The following is a 14,996-nucleotide window of genomic DNA, read 5'->3' as shown; positions in this document are numbered from 1 at the left end:
ACCTCTGCTCAGCTCTGTACTTGTTAAATCAGTGAGCAGAGCTGCGTGCTGGGGGATTGGGACTCAGCTCCAGGGCTCAAAGGTTGACATCCACACATTTCCAGACCAGGGACATGATTAAAAATCAAAAACAGAACAGTGCACTATGTCAGCAGAATTGTACATCAGACAGTTTCTCCGGTCCACAATGTGAGGTTCAGGTTCGGGGGGGTCTTGTTCCCAGATAAAAACAAAAGCCATCATAGCATGAAAGAGAAAAAATTAAGTTCAAGATTTATTTTCTCTTTGATCTGTTTTGGTCTTGGTTAAGTCCTCTTTTCACAAGCGGTCCAGTGTGGATCAGTACAGCTTGGGTTGGATCGGTAAAGCTATCGAATATTTCAGTATTCGAGTATTCTACTGAAAATCCCATTGATTAATCGAGTAATCGGATAAAATACATTTCTGTTTAGTTAAAGAGCAGTTATTTTTCAAATGAAAATTTTTCTCTTTAAAAATAGAATTTTCTGATACAGCATGTCAATAAGAAGCACTTGCTTTGGTAGCTCCAAAATTTGTAAACACACTTTGACACATTTTTTGTGCCTTGGACATCTCATCAAATGCTACGGACCCAAATGGCACCCGTTTAGTAGAATGACCCATTCGTCTCCATACCCCAGAAAAGAAGCTAGATTTGTTGCTAGTTGCTATTTTGTATAAGAGGTAGCTTCAGGGGTCTGAAAACTCTCTTAATATGGCCTCAGCTCTATTTGAAATACCACTCTTTGATCTTTTTTCAAATTAAACGATTCCTCGAGGCGGAGAAAATCATTCGAGTATTTTTTGTAATCGAGTACCTCGAATCATTCGAGGAATCGTTTCAGCTCTACATCCAGCAATTCATTTTCTATGTGATTGACATGTGGCTCTTTGTTAAAACAACCAAGTCAATTGGAGATTTAAACATGGCAGGGTTATGTGTTGTTCTTTATTATTTTCATTTGTAGCATGGGAAGTGATGATTCTTTTGACCAATCAGTGGACTGCAGTGTTTCTAGGTCCACCCTCTGGGGTCAGATTAGTATGTTAGGCACCCCAACAGAAGGGAACCAAAAAGTGGGATGATACGGGTTGGTTATTTGGGGACCTGTGCAGGTTTCAGTCAAAGGAAACGCCAAAAAATGCATGTGAACCAAACTGAACCGCTTGGTGGAAACGGGGCTTTAGTCTAACCCCCAATTCACACATACTCTATGTGCATGCTGTGATCTGTCAGTGTAGTGCTGACAGCGTAGTGCATGGCGATGACAGACTGTGGCACACACAGAGTATGTGCAAATTGGGGGTAATGTAACATGTCAGCAATGAACGCTGCCTTTCAACACTTTTTACGATTGGTGTCCTGACTGACTGAAAGCAACAGAGTGCCTAGCAACGTCGGACAACCTTTGTTACCCTTTGTGCCCTGTTTCTACTTTGTCTTCCTGTCGCTCATGATGTAGAAGCGGTTCACATACAGTATGAGTTGTAGATGAGAACTAGCTTGTTTTATGCCTCCTCATTTTACCACAAGCCTAAAATAAAGCGGCAGATGGTGAGAAGATCGCAGGTGCGAGCATTACTTTCTGACTCACCAAAGCTGTCTAAGTTTATTTTAAAGAATGGAGACTGTGGTGCTTTTACAGCAGTAGTTAGAGCATGGGTGCCAAAACAGGAGGGGAGCAATTAACAGGAGGGAAAGGAAGTAACTATTGTCTTCACGCCAGAATCTTTTTGACAGCTGAATAATAAAACTGAAGATGGTGTTTATTCAATCACAGAGCCAAAAGAGTGTACAGATTTATTTGAAAGGGTCAACGAGAAACATGTCTGAATCTCTAAAAACAAATGAGACAGGCGTCCAAACAAACTTTACCCTTGAGTTCTCAATTAACGTGTTTGGGAGGTGAAGAGAAACCTGTTTTGTTACCGGTAGTGATGAGCTTGCTAACTTGTGACTGCCAGCCGGGTGCTTCAGTTGTTGTTCAGTGGGCGTTAAATCCGGAGCGGTAATTTTTAAGTTTAAGTAAAAAGAACTTTGAATTGGACAAAGAAACATCTGCAAGGACGGTTACATCCTCTTTCTTTGTCAACCACCGATGCTGAAATTTGGCAGTTAACAGAGTCAAAATTGACTTTGAACACTTTGAACCAGTCATCTCCAAAGTCTGGGTCCTGACCCAAAGGTGGGTCACCAGAGTTTTTTTATGGGTCACCAAATTAGTTTTCAAAATGTTCACATGAAATTCATGCTTTCCTTAACCAGAGGTCTCTCCTCGCTGGTTTGTTCACTGATGACTGTCTCCTCACACTGTCATAGCTGGTTATGTTTTCATTTTGAAGGGCCATCGCCACCATGTTTACTGAAACTGGAAACATGTAACTGTTTTTCAAAAGTCTGAAGCTATGAGCTGGCGCTACTCAAACAACCAAAGTCAAACCTCCACACGTTTCCTACTGTTTTACAGCATTCAGAGGAAAACCCTGTGTCACCATCACACATATGAAAGAGCTGACCCATTGATTACTTTGATCATTAGTTTCCAAAAGGAAGATTTGAAGTCAGATTCAAAACTCCTATGAGTTTAAAAGTCCAGAGTCATTTCTGGATCTTGGACAGGCACCAGCTGCGGAAACAGGCTGTTACAGCTAGTGTTGTTTTAGTCAAAGAAAATTATGACTAAATATCAACGTCAACGATCCTTTATCACGTGACGGAAACAGGAGGAGACGGGACATGAATGGTGGTCATGTGACTAAAACTATAATTAAATATATAATGTAATATTGTTGACGAATAAAAACGGGACTAAATGTGGTTTACAAGATGAAAACTCTGCTTATATACGTCTTCATTTTCGTTAACCAAAACGAGATGGGACGTATTGTCATTGCGTTATTTAGTATCACTTTTATCTTGTATTATTTCCATTTCCTGGGTCGCAGTTCAGCGGCTGTTTCAAATCAGAGCATCTTCCGTGTCTGGAATTGAATGTATTCTTGAGTCTATAAGGTAACAATAATATAATTATAAGATATCCATGTTTGACTTGTGAAATTGATGACTTAGAGAAAATTTTGGTTACATCTACTCCATACTGAGCACTTGTACTAAATTAAGTAGGTTAAAGGATAAGTTGTGTTTATACAGCTTTTACATTGTTTATAGAATGAAGTAGAACAAAATACTCACCCAGAAGGCTTTCCTGATCCAAGCAGTGCTTCGGGAGATATTTAGATCCAAAATCGTACAGCAGACGTCCGTATAATGGGATCCATCGGGGCATAGACAGCGCCGCTCCTAAAACTGCATTAATCATCCAAAAACTTGTATTTTTCACCAATATTCCATCATGGTCTGCTCCGGGTTAGTCCTCTGCTGCAGTCTGTGTCACTCTAGACAGCGCTGTGTGGCTGAACTGACCTCTGAACTGACGAAGACTTTGTTTACGTTTGCCCCTCAAAGAAAGGAGTCAGCTCTCCAGAAAGTACTGCGCATGCGCAGTACTTTAAGGGGCAAGCGTAAACAAAGTCTTTGTGAGTTCAGAGGTCAGTACAGCCACACAGCGCTGTCTGGAGTGACACAGACTGCAGCAGAGGACTAACCTGGAGCTTTTAGATGATTAATGCAGTTTTAGGAGCAGCGCTGTCTATGCCCCGATGGATCCCATTATACGGACGTCCGCTGCAGAATTTTGGGATTTTGGATGTAAATATCTCCCGAAGCACTGCTTGGGTCAGGAAAGCCTTCTGGTTGAGTATTTTGTTCTACTTCATTCTATAAAGAATGTAAAAGCTGTATAAACCGAACTTATCCTTTAAAGAATTGCATTGCTCAAAAGAGATGAGATTAAAGTACAATCTTCATTGACTAAAACTAGACTAAAATGTCATCAGTTTTCATTGACTAAAACTATACAAAAATATTCATGGATAATTCTGACTACAATAAGACTAAAATGCTCAGACTTTTAGTCAACTGAAACTTGACTCGACTAAAAGGAGTATAAATGTGACTAAAACTAATAAAAACTAAAATAATAGTTTGACACAAAGACTTGACTAAAACTAAAATTAAAACAGGTCGCCAAAACAACACTAGTTACAGCTTGTTACAGCTGTGCAGTGACGTCACGCTGAAAAAGAGGCATGGACGGATGCTGTTACCTTTATTCTGGATGAACATTGCATCTTAATATCTTGTCCTGAATATTACATGACTGGGATACAATTCTGAAAAGCAAGCAGGCTAACCCATATGGTAAAAATGTAAGTATTTTCAGAGCATAAGCCTAACCAAGCTATAATGCATTTGTCCAGCATGTTAGGCCTGTTAGCTGGTACAAAAGATGTAAGATGATGCAGAAACATGATTAAAGAATCCTTATTTATCTTTGCACTGTTATTCTGTAAATTGATTTACAGATTGGACATATTTGGACTTGGTCGCCATGGCTTGTTCCCCCCAAAAAGTGGGTCATTTGGAAAAAATATGGGAAACAGAAGTGGACTACTTGAGTTTTTCCACAACAAACATTGTTTTTTTTCTCTCTCTCCTTGTCTGCATTGTCTTTCTAGCTGTTCACTGTGACTGATGACAGCGTTGAAAAGATTTTTTATCTTTGCAGTCAGAAATATTTCAATACAGTTAGGTTGAGAGTGGACAACAAACATTGTGAATACCACCAGGTGGCACATTATTGTGGAACCCACTCCAATGAACCACAAAGCAGTAGCTGCTCTATATAAAGGACATACTGAGGCCCACGGGGGTAAATAGCACACACTCCTTCTGGCAAAGTGATTCCAAGTTATATTTATGTTTCTGTGCTCTATGGAAAAAGAAAACACTGATCCAACAACCAAAATGGCATATGATGCCTCTTTTTCAAACCAGCACATTTGAAATGACCGACAAAGATGATCATAATTGGATGAGATGATTGAAATAGTTTTGGAATGACTGGCATAGACTATCTATTAAAACCTCTTGAAGTGTGGCGCTTTGACTTGTGTCAACACAGGTGTCCTTCTCATTTCTATTTAGGCAGGCAGATATAAAAACCTCTCTGGTCTCCCACACACAGCTGGTAGGTATGTGGTATCTGTATGTGATGAAACAGTATTACAACATTTATCCCACTGAGAAGCAAGTGTTTTCAGCAGAGCATGCCTTTAAACTTTTAACAAGGTGCAGAGGACTTCAAAAATGTTTGATATTCCTCAGTTATTCACTCAACTATTTTGTAAATTTCAAGCAAACTATGCAAGACATCCATGGCCTTAAAGCAGGTACACACTGCAGGATAATGAGGCTGATTTTTGTCCTGGTCTCCTGCTTACCATCAAAGCCAACAAAGGCTCGACTGTCTGATGTTTGCACACAACAAAGTGTGTGATTTTCCTGTGGTGTAGGGTGTGTTGAGAGTGGTTTTCTCCAGTGGCGGCTGCTGGTCAGTCAAGGAGGGGAAGCTCATTTTTTTCCGGCCTACATCATAAATTTGTTTATTTATTTAAACGTAAATTCTACCCTCCATGTCAGCTTGCTGTCAGCTGTAGCTGCTACGTGAGACTACGACAAGCTTTAAGTGTGAGTGACAGGGGGAGAAGCTCCACAGCTGTAGCTGCTTATTGGTGAAAAGAGAAAGAATCTTTAAACATGACGCTCGTCGGTTTTAAGAAAAGTAAACTCGCTGGGGAGCGATAAAGCCTCCGAATCGGTCCAGAACAAGTAAATGAAAAACTCAGAAGATGCTCTGGTAGAGGGTTATACTTCAAGATCGCTGACTGGCTCATTTCACTGTCAATCAAAACGGGATTCAGCCTCAGACAGATCATCCAATCATCATGTAGAAGCCCAGCGTCCAGGCCAGCTCACTGCCTCATAGACCTCCAAAGACGCTCAGTGTCTGATGGGCGGGACAAAGCCCAGCGTTTATCCAATGAGCGTCCAGTTTCCACAATGAAACAACCCACTCTACGCTTCCCCGCTGAAGTCAGAAGACGCTCAGCGTCAGACTGAGTTAAAGCGCCGAGACGCTGCGGGGATGAATGAGAAGGAGGTGGAGCCAGTTACCTGTGATAGGAGCTGATTCTGAACAAAAGATGAAGGAGTTCTAGCTCATATTTTGTCAATGAAATGTTCACACAGCAGAACATATCACCACTTTTTTTTAGGGACATTTTAGGGGAAGCTGAGCTTCCCTTGCAGTCTTAGGTTTTCTCCCACCTGTCAGAAGGCCTCAGAAGGAAGAGATTGTAAATAATGAAAATGTTTGACATCATATTTTATTAATATTTTTATCCTATATCCTGTGCTTTGGGGTGCTTTGAGAGTAGCTGAGCACACATAGTGTGTAATATCAAGAATACCGGAGAGAAAACCAATCAAGACGCGAGCTGACTCAGCTGACTGACAAAAGAGGAAGAAAGGAAGGAAGCTCTGCTCTCCAAGCCATGTGTGATAACTGTGATGATTTACTCACCTCTAGCTCACACTGTAATGCATACAGCCCACATCCCCATTGTCTCCATCACTTTTCTCATAATGGTTTTTCTTTTTTGTTTTTTTTTTTGTTTTTTTTTTGGTGGAAAATATTAGGCTAAAAACAGACACCATTGCTTTTTCATGTTCATCCACCATGTTTGTTTACAGCTAAGTCCCATTTTACTCCACCAGATTTGGAATACTGAAGCTGATACTCTGCTGATGAATGGGTTAGTGTGTGTTGTGCGATGTGTCTTTTGTTATCATCAAGTGTGTGGCTCCCTGAATCTGTGACGGTTTGAAGAATCTTGTAATGTGTGCCAGCATTATCTCTACTTTGTAAGCTGGAGGCAATCTTTAAAATGTATATTTCAGATCAACTCACAAAGCAGAGTTTTAGACGGACATCTAAATCCAAAACAAATTTTTTCTCCATCAATGAACGAAAAGTTGATCCATCACCTTGACAACCACAAGAAAGAAGAGCATTTTTATTGATATACTAGCTGATGTTCGATTTGATTCTCCAATGAAAGCATTCAGAAACTCATAATGCATCTCCATGGATGAAGAAAAGAGATTCAGAGACCTTGGAGAGGTGCATATGCATCCAACTTCTTTGTGACATCAACACGACAACAGTAAACAGCAGGGAAAATAACCTCAAGCCTTACCTGCATGTATCCGGTCTCTGCAGTTTTCACAGCGGTATCCACCAGACCCTCCCGCCCAGCCATGGTGTGAAAGAAGAACTCTGTGGGTGTGAGGCCGTCATAGAAGCTGTCGGCCACAAAGCCTTTAGCAGCAGGCAGCTGTGGACATGAGGTCATTAAGAAAAAGGCTGCAGAATAGTCAAGGCACATGTCAGTTTTAAGCTTATCATCTGTTTTCTTTCTCTTCTCTTCAAATAATACCAAAAATAAACCTGCTAATAACAGGCCAGCACCACTAAAAACAAGCCATGCCAGTGCACTCGAGTTGTGCCTTACAATCCAGTTTATCAACGTATAGATAGTTAAAAAAATAAACAAGACAGAAAAAAAATCAATCTCTCTGATTTTCACACAGGTAAGTTAATTAAAATTAAGACAATGCTTACCTTAGAGTGTTTTTCAAAGTGAGGCAGCGAGCGGTTCTCAAAACCATCAGGCACTCGAGAGCCACTTATGGCCTGCTGGCCCACACAGGCAATCATCTGGGAGATATTAATGAAGGATCCTGTGTGTATGCACAAGATGTACACAGTCAGACAGAGGAAGTGTTCAGTTGTTTAAGCATAAATAACGTCCAAGAACAGAACAAAGCGTAAGGAGGAAACAGAAAGTGAAGAGAGGAATTTGATTGGAATTGTTTTCCCTTGGAAAAATCTACTTATGGGGACTGAGGAGGACCTGTCTGAAGTGGACTGCAGAGACACTTTGGCCTGGAGTCTCACGCACACTGCTGCAAAGACGTGACTCTGAATACGGCATGTATTTGTTTTGGAAATTAATGGAGATCAGATCTTCTATTTAACTGTACTTCTCTTAGTTCAAGACAACTTTTTACAGTTTCAACAGTTACCGTAGTTCAGTAGTCAGCTATATCTAGTGCCGCTGGCAGCCTGGTACTCCAACGTAACTGTACGCTAACATGACAACAATCAAACTTTTCAGTTTGTTCCGTAGTTTAGTAGCTTTCTATATTTAGCGCTACTGACAGCCGGGTGTTCTGAGACATGTCTGTAATGTGTAACATTAGTGAATCCTGATTATGTCAAATCAGAGCTAACGTAACCTCACTCTTCATTTTATTGATAGACTCAAGTTTGATCAAACCACTGCAGAATAACTGCTGACTGTGGGTTGGAATCATATTAGCACAAACAGCTTAGCCCCTGTGTTATACAGTATCACTCTCCTGTTTATCTTTCTTCTGCTCTTCTGTCCTTTTTCTGTCTGCCAGTTAGGCTCCAGTGTCCGCCATCACTACAAAATTAATCACAGAAATCGTTTTCAGCAGAGAAAAACTTGGATCTCTCTTCTCTACTTAACTTCATCAGCTGGCATGGTGTTGTGTTGTGTAGAGAATTCAGTTTGCTGTAAATCAATCCAGTCCTGCTTGGCCCAATCAGAAAGCTCAGAAGTAGCATTTAGGAATAACCTACATTGGTGGTGATAATCCCATTCTAAATTGTGGATTTATGATCGGAGATACATCTATAAGGGAAACTTTTTTCCAAGTTCACTTAGAAAGTACCCACACTCCTAGCTTTTAACTTCTTTTTCAAATGTTACTCCTCCCACGGAAGTCAGCTTTTCCTCTCACTGTCCATCAAATAAAACTTGTCCTGTATTCACTGACGTCGAGCTCAGTCTTGCGACCTTTTTCCCTACCTTCTAAGGATAACCTGAGTTCAACTCAAGACATGATTTTCAGAACTCAGACATAAATTGATTAAGACCATTTCACTGTAGTAGTTTTTGTCAAGGGCTGTAATAGTGTGTTTTCAAGCAAGGACTGACTTATGAGTGCTGAATACCCATTTACCTTTCATTTTGTGCAGCACCATCTCTTAATGACTCATTACCGACTGATTTTTGAAGAGAGGCCTTGGACATGTATTCTTTATTTGTGACTCAGTCCAAGGCTTGAACACAGGGGTCTCAAAACTCACTCAGACAAAAGGTTTGGTGACTCAACTACAACAGTGCTCTGTGACAAAAGTCAAATTCTTTGTATTTCTGTTGTATCTGTCTGATAAACAGCTTTTAGACTTTCTTTCCTGTGTGATGCCATGTCAACAGCTGCTCTTGTAACTTCAGGAGTGAATTTATGTCAAGATAAAAAGCATTGCTTCCCAGATTCTTCTCTCCTGACATATCTGAATAAACAATCTGTTAGATACTAACACTCCTGGAGCCAGTTTGTAAGGTTCATATGAGTCTCAGTTTCACTGTAAGAAATACAATACACAGAGTTTTCAATCTGTTTTTTTTTTTTGTGATATGAACCTTAAAAAATAAATTTACAGGCAACAAACTGGTGTTCAGTTTGGTGAAATGGGGCCACATGTTTTATTAGAGTCTTGGTTTCACAGTAAATCTACCATGATACACAGAGGCTTTGGCCGGCTTATCAAAGCGTAATAAACCCAAAAGAGAAACTGAGTTTCTTGGGATTTTCAGGCAACAATGAGGTCCTAAATTTTACTCAAGATAGCTATTTCATATTTTTCCTAGAAGTCCTAGTTTCAGTGTAAAAAGTAAGTTACAGAGGCTTTAATCTGTCTTTCCACAGCAGTAAAAGCATAAAAAGTAACCAATCTCCCTGTGATTAACAAGCAACAAACAAGCACTTAGTTTGACAAAACAGTGTCCGGGCATTTGTTTCTTAAGAGTCTCAGTTTCATCGTGAAAACTACACAACAAAAAGGATTTGGCCCTATGTAACTAAGCATTTTAAATCTGAAAAAGAAACTTGTTTTTTTTTAGGATTTCCGAGCAAGAAAAGGTGCTACTTTTGAATTAAGAGAGAAGGTTCATATTTCTTTTGTGAGTCTCAGTTTAAATGTAAAAAAACTAAGATGCATACAGACTTCAGTCTGTTTAACTTTCGCAGCACTGATCAAAGAAAAAACTGATTCCCTTTATTTACAGGCAATTAAAAGACGTAGCATTTAATGAAATAGTTTTGATTCATTTGTTTCTTTAGAGTCTCAGATTCACTGTACAAAACTAAGATACACAGAGGCTCTATTGTGGTTAAGCTCAATGGTATGAATGTAATAAAGGAAACAAATTTCCTTGTGATTAACTAGCAACAAATAGGCATTTAATTGGATAAAAGAGGACCTGCTCATAGATTTCCTCTAAATCTTAGTTGATTCACATGTTTCATAAGAGTCTTAGTTTCACTGTACAAAAACTAGGATACACAGAGGCTTTAGACTGGCTTACCTTAGCACTGTGAACTCAAAATCAAATTTTCTCATAATTTTTAGGCAATACACAGTTAAGTTTGAATAAAGGGTGGCAGTACATTTTTCCAATAGGTCTCAGTTTCACTGTAAAGAAGCAATTGAGCAACAGCCACTCTGATACTTTTCTAAATTGTTTTTTTCCCCATACAGACTGTTTGTCAAGTATACACCATATCCTGCAGAAAAAATGACTGTTTGATACATTAACAGACACCAGAATTCCACTGGCTTCCTGTGTTTGTATCAAGACATCTGTTTCTAGAAAGCATCTGGGATAATCCAATTCTAAGACCATGTCAGGAGAACTTTGTCCTTAAACTGAGCTGTATCATTTCAAAAGTTTTAAAACTGCATTTGTGAGACACTTCAATGTGTTTCCATCTTCCCCTTATCATATCAGCTGTTGTGAAGTAAGGAGGATGGCTGTGACCCTGCTGTGTTCAATCAGTTTCAATACTACAAGGTCTTTACACCAAGATTTCCTTCTTCTAAGTATTTTTTCCCTGTCTGGAGCAAATAAATGTCTTCCTTGCCCAATAAAAGATTTCTGTGGGTGAGCCTGCCTTTGCTGCAGCTTGGGCATAATTAATTCACTACTTCTACATTTACATGCAAGGCAGGCATTTGTCCTTCTGTGGTTCTTATTTTGAAGCCAACAAAAGGCTTTAATTCAGCTCAATTTTGACCAAAGGAAACTATTTTTCTCTTCAATGTTATTTTCCTGAGAGGTAATACCCTACCCTCTATTATCCACTAAGGTTAAGGTCCCTGAATGGTGTCTGTACCACAGGCTAGTTTGAAAAGAAGAAACGTCTCTCAATTTCATAACTCCTACTGTTGACCAAAAAAGCTCTGCAGGATTTGACGCAAGTCATACATTTACATTACAAATCAGTGTCTGGATTGTGATCTGATGTCCTCTCCTGCTTTTTGGAGGCTTGTGAAACAGTCTTTACCAGCTCATAGGGTAATCCTAACACAAAAGTCTCTGGATCTCCTACAGGGATGTTCCCACTTTCAAGACTGCAAGCACAACAAAATCACTCAATATATAATAAAAAGTCTAATTCTGAGGCTGTGTCAGACAGACCTTTCAAAGTCTGCGACATTTGAGGACAAATAAAACCAGAGGGAGTTGGTAAAACTATCTGAAACTTTCATGAAGCAGTGTGTGTTTACCTCTGTTCCAAATAGAAAACAATTCAAGGTTGACTTTTTCTAACTGTGAAAGACATTTCATAATTGTAGAGCTGTAGAAGCAATAAGGGATTATCAAGAGACAGATGTTTTCTTCGGTTAAAGTTATCAGACTGTGGATCTCATACTGGCCCATGTCTTGAGACTTAAACCTTGTCGTTTTTCTCTTTACAGCAACCAGGGGTGTTAAAGGCTCTACACAATTCTGGGGAGAGAAAGACTAATTACACTGACGGCTTTAAGTACAGAACAAAGCTGCAAGACCAGGCGGCACCTGCCCCATGTGGGGCAAGATCTGCCTCAAGAATGACCAATGTATGTTGATGAGGTGTTGCCCCTACAGCATCAAACATGGGTTATTTTACTCATGAAGTAGGTTGCAGTATTGTTTGTGACCACTGGGTTAGGCAGTATCTTTGATCTATTTATCACATTCAGTAATGTTGGTGAAAAATCATGAAAGAATGTGGATGATTTCAAGTATGTTTGAAGGTGTTCATGGGATGAAACATTGCTTGTGTCAAATAGGTGGCGCTATTTCTGTCCCCCTTGTGCATCTGTTTTTGAGTCCAAAGCAGGATTGTGGTCATTTATTTACTTGGCAAAGATCAGACAATGTATGTGAAAGATACTGCCATGCATTTCCAGAGGGTGGCGCTCCTGCATTGGCAGAAAATTGAGCACAAAGATGTGTTGGGAGGTAGACCTAGATGAGGAATTTAACGCAAATGAACCTTAAATGAAGAAACTACAACAACTTCCTGGTTCATGGCAAGATATCAGAGTTTGATGCAGCGCCATAGACACACCATTCAATTACAGGACATCAGCTGATCAGTGATGCTCCATTCAGGCTTGAAAGACATTTTTGAACACAAAGTAACCAACACGTTTCTGGTTAGTTTTTTTCCCTCTGTGTTCCTGGTAATGTTTCAGCTGTCAGACAATGTATTGCCAATAAGACGAATACTGTGTCCCATATTGCACACTTCTACATTTACACTTCCTATTTTTGGGAGCATAAGCGTCCACACTGACAGTATGGAAAACCGTGGGTGGGGGATAGATTGAATGTACTCAATCTATCCCCCATTTCCATAATAGCTATGGAGAACCCCATTGAAAGGGAGGCTGAACAACAATAAGGCCTCCAGTCCCCAACTCCTGAGTCCTTGACCTGGTGGGACATCATGGCAAAACTGGCTGAAAAACATCTCTATGCAGCCGGTCCAAAGGACCCAACACCAGGCTCCTGGATAGAAAGGAGTATTTCTCTGCCAACACATCAGGGATAAATACCAGAATCCTGACCAAAGGAGGGCAGGGGGCCAGCAAGTAATCAAGCTGCCCGACCTGTCCCTAAACAAAGGCAGTAAGTAGGAAACCAGGAGACCCATCATCAGGTTCCTGGATGTATATGAGTTTCTGCCAAGACTTCAGGTGAAAAAAAAAAGAAAAAATTCTGCATGTTAAATTCATTTGAAATAAAACATTATTACACAGTTAATGGGGTTATCAGAAGTCTGTGTAAACCAATTTAGATAACTGTTTTTGTCCACTTTAAAAAAAGACTATTTAATAAATCAGACCTCTGTAACCTCTGTGATCATGGCAGCATGAGCGACCTCATGCACAGTGAGGACAGATTCATCAGATGCTGCTGTCATTTCACCCAGAATTTTTTCAGCGTTGCTTTTCGTGGTTGTGACATTATTTTTCCTGACTCTCCATCTACTACACACAGTACTCATCTGGGAGTATGCACATGTGTATGTGTACATATCAGCACAGAACTCTGCCATGTCTAGGGATGGGTACCTTCCACATTTGAAACGTTATGGTACCTGGCAATGGATATCAGTACTTAACGGTACCAATTTTCGGTACTTTTTTGTGTTTATGTGGTAAAAAATATCAATTTGCTTAATAATAAAATGTCAATGTTTTTCAATTTAACATAGTTGTTCTTCAGTATATGACCTTATAATGCTGTGTTCATGTCCAGCATAGAAAATGTCCTACTCTTCCACTCCCTCACAGTCACAAGGATGCATTTAGGTACCTAGACATGGTACCTTATGGTTTTTTGTGAATCGATACCTGGTACTTTTGACAGAATTCGGTCGGTACCTGTATAATAGAACAAGGTATGGGCCTGATGTTTAAGAGAGGTGACCTTAAATTACTGCTGCTGTGATCTTCAAATACCCCTACGGGTTTTATTTTTTTGTGTAATTCAGACGAAGATAAGAGGAAAGAAGAACATAATCATTCATATACAGGGTAAACCAAAGAGAAACAGAAGACAAAAAACTATAATTCATATTTTTGCAATTGAAGACTTGTAACCAGTTGCTTTATTCTTTTGTTGCATGTCTGTGCTGCGTTGTCTTAGACACAAGAAGGGGGGCTCCAGGGGAAAAAGGTTGCAAACCACTTTTCTACCTTACCAGATGAAAAAATAGAGATTTATTCAAGCTGTAAATAATTTACAGGTAGTACAGGGGTACTAGAGAGACAGTATGAAGTCTGAACCCCCCTCCCTCCCTTTGATGCATCATGAATTCTGATGTTTACTTGTGGTTAATCACAAGACTTGAGAGTTGAATTTTATATAGAGCTGAAGTGCCAAACAAATTTTATACACCAACGCATAGTCAGTGTAGGCTGATTAGAAATTATTAACTTAAAGGTTAATAACCTATTAAAAAAACCCTGATCAAGCCAACTGTGTGCTCTGCCTCAGGCCTTTTGTTCTCAGTGGACACGTGTGACCTTTCATCGTACAGATTTCATAGTAAGCAGAGGAGGGAGACAAATAGGAATACATTGATCACAAGGTTAGATAGTGAACTGAGGCTGTTTAATTATGTACTGATGTTAGTGTGTTAATTTAATGTGTGTCATTTTTTCCTTCTTTTGAGGGGCTAGTGATGGGAAATCAAATAATTTCAGTCACTGACAGGTCTTTACCTTTGGAGCCGCAGAGAGCCATGATCAGAGGGCTGTTGCTCTTGTCGAGTTCGCGTAGGCAGGCGCTGCCAGCTCTGTCTCTGATGACTGACAGCTCCCTCAGGATAAGAGCCTGTTGACCAAACACAAATCAAACACAGCGACCTTGACACCTTACAAATGAACAAGCACTTTGCAAACACTTACAACGAAGAAAATGTTCTGATACACTTGTTACACATGACGGCTCTGTTAGTACTAATGCAACAGCATGGTTCATTCCTCCATCTTTGATAAGTTGATGTTCAATGCCAAACACAAGAATTCATTTGAATTCCTCCCATGGGATGACTTATAAAACATCTACAAGACAACATA

At 39.8% G+C, this 14,996-nt stretch overlaps 1 protein-coding gene across 2 annotated transcripts in view; it reads right to left on the bottom strand.

Moving 5' to 3' along the window:
- polr3a (polymerase (RNA) III (DNA directed) polypeptide A) overlaps nucleotides 1–14,996 on the bottom strand; it is a 307,538-nt gene that overhangs the window by 32,948 nt on the left and 259,594 nt on the right. For both annotated transcript variants that reach the window (XM_074662697.1, XM_074662698.1), the window contains 3 exons: nucleotides 14,640–14,751; nucleotides 7,608–7,726; nucleotides 7,183–7,320 (listed from right to left, as the gene is read on the bottom strand). In XM_074662697.1, coding sequence (XP_074518798.1) covers nucleotides 7,183–7,320; nucleotides 7,608–7,726; nucleotides 14,640–14,751 — 369 coding nt within the window. The remainder of the gene's footprint in view (nucleotides 1–7,182; nucleotides 7,321–7,607; nucleotides 7,727–14,639; nucleotides 14,752–14,996) is intronic.

The sequence above is a fragment of the Halichoeres trimaculatus genome, unplaced genomic scaffold, assembly GCF_033239565.1.
Source record: "Halichoeres trimaculatus isolate MK-OKI-2021-1 unplaced genomic scaffold, fHalTri1.1 fHalTri1_scaffold_23, whole genome shotgun sequence".
NCBI classification, from domain to species: Eukaryota; Metazoa; Chordata; class Actinopteri; order Labriformes; family Labridae; genus Halichoeres; species Halichoeres trimaculatus.
The sequence above is the reverse complement of the archived record's forward strand: the minus strand, read 5'-3'. Positions and strand labels throughout refer to the sequence as shown.